This window comes from Oryzias latipes, chromosome 7 (genome assembly GCF_002234675.1).
Source record: "Oryzias latipes chromosome 7, ASM223467v1".
Taxonomy (NCBI): domain Eukaryota; kingdom Metazoa; phylum Chordata; class Actinopteri; order Beloniformes; family Adrianichthyidae; genus Oryzias; species Oryzias latipes.
The window spans coordinates 29524196-29531387 of NC_019865.2; the positions used below are offsets into that span (position 1 = coordinate 29524196).

Sequence of the window (7192 nt, forward strand, 5' to 3'; positions counted from 1 at the left end):
GACAGATTTTACTGTTCCAAGAGGGGGTTATGAATCTTCTGACACACAATGTGTTTATTTGTATAAACCCCTTTTGTATTTGAGGCTAAACTTTATTTATATTAATTATGTTTGCATACATCTTTTGTTGGACTGGATTGAAGGAAACAGTGGAATGTTAAAAAGACAAAAGAAAGGGGAAGGTTAAGGTAGTTGGAGGATGATTAAATAAGTTTTGGGGGTTGGGGGGTTGAATAAAAAAGCAACAAGTTGCCGGAGGTTTATCATTATTACTGTTCAGTGTAGATGTTAGTCAAAAGGGGCAGGGCCTGTCCACACACACACATTTAAATGTTACAAACAGACCTCTTCACACACAAACATGTCAACGCGTACACAGTACAACAACAGTTCACACATTTCAAAATGTGGAGACATTTTTAAGCTAAAACGAGTCTGTCTAAGAATAATTTCCTTCTCATATCAACAGAGTATGAAGTCTTTGCACAGTGCACCTTAGAAAGGAACATTTTCATGTAAAAACTGTTCAGTTTAGGTGGTAAATCCCAATCAGTTTTGAAACACAGCACAAAGAACACGAATAAACAAAAACATCAAGCCACTTCAGAAAGGAGAAATCATTCCAATATGAAGTCACCAAAACGTCATTTTAGTCAGAGACTTCATGAGTGAGCAACAGATTCCAATGATGGATTTTTGGAGTTCACCCTTTCCCCCAGCATTCAGGTGATGCTACAGAGGGAAGCTCACTTTACAGCAACAAGCCTCAAGCAGACGGTGACAACTGCTGTGAGCAGTTTGGATCCTTTATGTAGCAAAAACAACAAATACCTATCTATGTTCAGCCTCTGGTCAGGAACCGGTGAGCCTCCTTATGGTCAAAACAGAACTCTGCTCCTTTTGGGTTTGCTGAAGATCCACATGACCGCCTAGATGCTCAGAGAGAAGCTGTGGATTTTCTGAACGCTACCATCTGGATTTCTTCTGTGGGGAAGTGAGGATGAAACCTGAACGATGAATCGCCTTGTTGTGAGTCGGCAGTTGTACCTGCAGTAACACCAGAACTGCTCTGTAAACCTGCTTTGGATCTACAGGTGCTCCTGTGGGGGAAGTCTGTACCTCATTGTTAGCCACAGACACATTAGTGATTCAGATCTTCATAAAGTGATTCAGATCTTCATAAAGATAAAATAAGTTTTATTGAGATGTCTAGGAGGTGTGGTAAAATTTGAAATGCTTACAAATGCCAAATAAAGAAACCTCTGTTGCTCAAACTGTGTTTTGTTTTGAAAAATGTTCTCTGAGGGTTAAAAGCATGAACAATGTAACACCTCTCATTTATTGGTTTAGTAAAAGTATTTTTATATAAACCTAAACTTGTTCTTTTGGCTATAAACTATAATTTAGGTGGGCAAAATATCTCTGGACTGGTGTGTATATCCATCCATCCTCCAAACCCACTTAATCCCTTTCAGGCTTATAGGGTTGCTGGAGCCTATCCCAGCCATTGCCCTGGGTGAAGGCAAGGCACACTCTGGACGGTTCTCCTGTCTGTTTTAGGGCCACGCAGATTCACCAATCAACCTATGAAGCCTGTCTTTCTAGGATGAATGACTGTGGTCCTGGCAGTGACCCCGGGGTCAGTGGGTTAAGTCACACAGCACACATCATTGCAGCTACACACATGTCTGCTTTCGCAGAAAACGTTGCATGAAAGTAACACTGATTTAGCTCAGTTTAGAGAAAACCTCATTAGTTACTCCAAAGATGAAGGAGGTTCTAGCAGAGCAGCTGTTCTTATCCAGACCCACTTCACAGTAAAGACAGGTGTCACAGGAACGCTGAACGTTGACATTTTAATGTCATTTTCAACGATTTGACATGCATTCACTAATAAGACAGACAAGCTTAAACCTTTAAAAATGTTGGATTTGATCATGTAGCTTCAAATGTGGAGTATCTCGGGGTTTCTTCTCTGTCTACAAATGTCTGTTTGCGTCATTACTCCAGAGCAGAGTTAGCGACTTTGCTGGAGGCGTTTGAATGGATCTTCCGCAGGTTCTGTCGGACCCTGAAGAACTCCAACAACTGGGCTTCTCCACGCGTCGCCTCGTCTTCCTCCTTTTCTTTCTAGGAGGAAATAGAAATGCTCACACTCAGTCATGTATGGAGTGAAAAATAGGTCTGTGTGCATAGTTCTTGATCAGTAACTCATACAGTACACTTTGTGCGCAGCTGTGTGTACTTGCTATTGTGTATTCACATGTACACTTGAACATCAAAAACCTACAAATACAATTTACGCACCCAACACTTGAAATTTCTGTAGCTCAGGGGTCTTAAACTCGCGGCCCGCGGGCTATTTGCGGCCCCCAAGATGATATTTTGCGGCCCCCGCCTTAATATGAAAGTTCAATGTTAATGCGGCCCGCCAGTTTGTATGAATGACATCTTTTCAGTTTTGTGCGCCGATCTGAAGAACCAACCAATCACAGTGGAGTAAATGACTCTTGGGGGCGGGACATTGACCGGGCTTGAAAGCAGGAGAACATTTAATTCAGGAAACCTGACCGCCCCCTCCCCGGACCACATTAAGGAGTTCCTTACTTTCCTCTTTAGAGCGCATCTAAATACATGAAGTCAGTGCTGAACTTTTCTTTTGGGCCGCACAGACCCGGAGGAGGGCTGAGGTTATGGTTACGGTTACGCGCGCGCGGCGTATTAACCCTAACACGGATCTCCGTGTCGAGGAGATGGGTCCCTGCGGAGAATAGATGTCCCACACCTACATGCGTGACAGCCAACGGGGCTCTAACATTAAACACGTCCGAGCGACAACACGATGTAGTCTTAGACGCACTTAAAATGCAACGATAGACGTGAGGTGAACCAGCGCCGCGTCTGGATCCACAAGCCAAGCGGGCGGGGGGGGGGGGGGGGGTGAAACGGTGGCGAAGTTGCAGCGAGACTGAAGGAGAACAAGAAGTTGGAGTTGTCCTTAACATGCAATTTAGTTTTAATGTGCCTCTTCCCCTTGGTATGATCTGTGTTATTATATCTTTCATATTTATTTTAATGTTTTGTAATATATGTAGCCTTTTCTTAATCAATAGGTATTTTAAATTATTTTAATTGATCACTCGACTAGAAAAACCGTCAGGACACATTACCCATAATGCATTGTTTTGTAGGCATTTGCTGTTTGCAGTCAGTGCAGTGCTATGTTTCCAGCTGCGTTCGCTCAAGTTGGGGCCTTGATCCCGCCCCTTTCTGATGATATTTTTGTGATGATTGACAGGTGATGTTGGAGCAAAACCAAAATCCTACGTCACACACCAGCTGATCTGTGCGGCGTTTCGTCCACCTGGGTGATCTCAAACACGCTGATTGTGCATCTTGGCTGCACATATTTGGTGTCGCCAACATGAAATTCCATCAGTTTTTTATAGAAATATAGGAGTGGCTGACTGGCTGCTCTACAAGAACTTGTGACCGGGGTTTAAATGTGCAAAAAGTCATAAGAAAGAAAATCCAAAAATGGTTACTGAATTTTGTTTCTCCTTTACCAATTTGTGTTTAAAAAGTAAACTTAAAAAAATTAACACAAATTCAACATAGGGAGCATATCCTAGTTCAGTCCAGATTTACTGACAATCATCTTCATCTAAGATAGCACAAGGGTTAAATGCTGGTAGGATGCTGGGTCACACAAAATGCCAGCAAGAAAACATTAGTAGTAGATTAAAGTTGGCAAATTCTTGACATGTGACAAAACATGTTGTGGTTTAAGAATTTCCAAAGTTTATACAAATATGTGTGTCTGAAGACAGAAACCCTAATTTAACAGTCAAATCTGTCCAACACAAGAGACATTCGGCTCTGATCATATGGTTCAACTGTTGGTTTGGACAAGTTCAGAAAACAAATAAATATGTTGAATGTCCAGGGGCCTGTTTCAGAAAGGAGGTTCAACCAACTCTGAGGTTAAACTTGAACTCTGAGTTGGTCAATCGGGAGATTAACAACTCTGAGTTTTCTGTTTCAGAGAAGCTGATCGGAGTTAGATCAATCAACTCTGAGTGGACTGATTCGGAGGTGAGCGTGAGCACCGCGACTATAAGAAGCCATTATCAATGGACCGCAGATATTACGAGTCACCATGGCAACCGTGGAAAAAAAGAGGTCTGCGTATTTTTTGCCAGCTGAACTTGACGTGCTGCTGCAGAGTTACAGTGAATATGAGCACATATTCCAGAAGAAAAGCAACACTGCTGCATCTGCAAAACAGAGACAGTTAGCGTGGAAAAACATAGCTGCTCAAGTTAATGCCTAAGTTTGCATTTAAATCATTGTTATAAAATATTGGCTGTAATAACTTTCTAAATAGCGTAAGGTGTGAAATAAAAAATGGCGATATTTAGGTGTACTTTTGAAGTGTCATTCCTGGTGTAAATGCATGAAATGCTGCATAGTGTACAGAACCAATCTGGGAGAAAATGCATTTAACGTCGATAATGTTTAGAGGACTTTTTTGTTAACCTTCCCCTCTTGCAAACGTTGGTCAGTTTAATATTAATACATTCAATTGTGTTTTTAAAAGTGAGCTTATGTCTACCCTTGTATTGATAAAGTGGTATAGGTTTATATGGGATTAAGAAAGTAAGCAGTGCTAGCAAATTGTGTTTCCAAAAAGTAATTGTTACATTAATCTAATTCAATGTCCCTGATTTCATTTTCATGTAGATGCAATCCTGCAGGAATTAAAAGAACATGGCAGCAGCTACAAATGAAGTATAAAAACATAATTCAATCAGGTCTAATTTGAGCATGTCATGGATGTAGGCTTTGTTGACAATATTTGACATATGAAACATCTACATAGCAATACATATCTATTGTTTTCATTGTATATATGTAATTGATTGCAACGAAAAACGGTAACGCTCAAACAAAAACGTATGGGGAAATGACAAAAAAATCGAGTCTTGGTCTCTAAATCCTCGTACGACGTAAATGTAATTCTCTATGAATTAATGCAGCCTCCTCGTCTATTGGGTCCTCCAAAAAGGACAAGCCATTCTTGTCACTTAAACCGTCTCTGTGTGACGGAAATTTGGGCAATGAAGGTTAAAGCGAAAAATACCGCTTCGTCTTTAAAAAGGGGAGGGGACCGGCAGAAACCTTGAGTTTAGAGAATAAAACCTGCTCCCAACCAGGTTAGGTTCACAGCATAAGTAACCATGGACACTGACTCAGAGTATAAGTTACCTCTCTTTCAGAAACGGGTTTGACTTACTCTGCTTTCTCTGGTTTAACAAACCTCCCATTCTGAAACGGAAAACCCAGGGTTTCCCTGATTTCAGGGTTAACGCACTCAGAGTTTACACTTAACCTCCTTTCTGAAACAGGCCCCTGGTGATACCTCGAGTTGTTTCTGCTGTCGTTTGTGCAGCATATCCTCCAGAGGAGTTCTGCTCAGCTCTCCCTCATCCTGGTTCCCCTGGACCCTTTTCCTCCTCTCCAAAACCTGCTGAAGCTCCGTCCTACTGCTCAGCACCAGACCCCTTCATGCACAGAGAAGTAGGAACTGCAGTTAGTCACATTCATCTCTTTATTTCTCTTCAGTGGTTTGAGAGTGAGGTCCTTTGTGGCTGTTTAACTGCACAGCTTCATGTTGACCACCTGGCAGCTCTGCTGTTATTGAGGAATTCAGGGAGCTGCCTCTGTCAAACACAAAACTTGCCACACCATTTGTCAGTCTAGTGAGCATCTATGCACACTAGTTTTTCTCAGAGACTCCTGGGAAATTTCCAGGGCACTGGACGAACGCCCTATATAGTGTCCTAGTGAGGGACTTTGGACACAACCTTGATATAATGTATTCACCTGCATTTATTTACAAAATGCTGGTTCCCAACAGACGTCATCTCAAAGTATTGCAAGAAAAGTTTTTAAAAATGGAACCTTTATTTTTAAGATTATATTAATCAAAGTCAGTTCAAAAACTTTTATTGAGGCCAGGCTGTATTCATTGTATAATAATGGTTTATAAAAATGACCAACAGATTACAAAGGTTTTCGGTTTAACCTCAGTATCAAGCTACTAAGAGGCAACAGTGTAGAGATAAAGAACCCCCTCTCAATGGATACGTCAGAACCAACAATTAGAATTCCTTGTTCTCTGTACTTCCTGTCCAAGATGTGTGGGTGGGTGAATTCTTTCAGTCCAGCTTTCAATCCCCCCTCAGTCTCACTGCTGGACAACTTTAACATGTCAAGCATGTCTACGTGGGTCCTGAAGGTTTGAAATGCAGTACTGTACTGATGCAGGACCTCAGAGTCCAAACCTCTTAAGTGACCCGCCTGCCTTTCACAAATTGAATTAAAATAATCAGTTCAATGATGAATCTTAACCTCAGGTGAAACCGAACGAGCTCGTGAAAACTGACGGGTCAGATGAACAGACAGTGAATGCACCACAACAAAGAGCTGTTGCTTTCACTGACACAGCTTGGTGGCAAGCCAAGACAGGAGCTTTGCAGTCCCCTGACAACACCTATCACTTTACAGCGCTGCGTGCTTCTTGTAGATTAACAAACTGAAGATGCATGGAGAGAGGCTGCATTGTTGCCAAATACTCACTCATGTACTTTTAATAAGAGCTGCTTTAGAGTTGAATGGCTTTGGGGGCAGTGGGTTCATTTCAACAATGCATTCACTAAAAAAGCAGTTTGAGCTCTTGTATTTACTCATTGCTCGCAAACTCTTATCCAAGTAGGAAAATGACAAGACATCCATTTTCTCATTCTTACTTCTTGTGAGCCAGTAGTAGTTCCTTGTGAAGTTTGTTATGAGTCCTAGAACCTTTCATGGGGCTGAAGTCACCTGAAGAAGGTTCAGCTTTGACTGCATTTCCTGTCCAAGAAATAAAAACAACAACAAAGAAAAGAAAGTATTTCGTAAAAAATTACAACACTGAATCCCAGGAAACCTCATTTTCTGTTTTTGGGATAAATTTGTGAAATGGAGCATAAGCAAAAGATCTGATCAAAAACAAAAGTTCATCTTAATGCTTTGTAATGTAACCCTGGATTGAATGACAGAGGTCAAAGCTTTCCTGTTGGTCTTCACCAGTTTTGGACTGTAGCTGCCATTTTGGTCCATTTGTCCATGCAGATCTTCTCTAGAGCTG

At 41.4% G+C, this 7192-nt stretch overlaps 1 protein-coding gene across 1 annotated transcript in view; it reads right to left on the reverse strand.

Annotated features, from left to right (window-relative positions):
- Positions 1-1097: 1097 nt before the first annotated feature.
- The window catches only part of LOC105353663 (protein FAM107B-like), an 18293-nt gene continuing 12198 nt past the window's right edge, over positions 1098-7192 (reverse strand). Inside the window, exons 2-4 of the mRNA XM_023957009.1 lie at positions 6813-6915; positions 5423-5564; positions 1098-2130 (exon numbers count right to left, since the gene is read on the reverse strand). Of these exons, the coding sequence (XP_023812777.1) occupies positions 2002-2130; positions 5423-5564; positions 6813-6915 (374 nt within the window). The 3' untranslated portion in view covers positions 1098-2001. The remainder of the gene's footprint in view (positions 2131-5422; positions 5565-6812; positions 6916-7192) is intronic.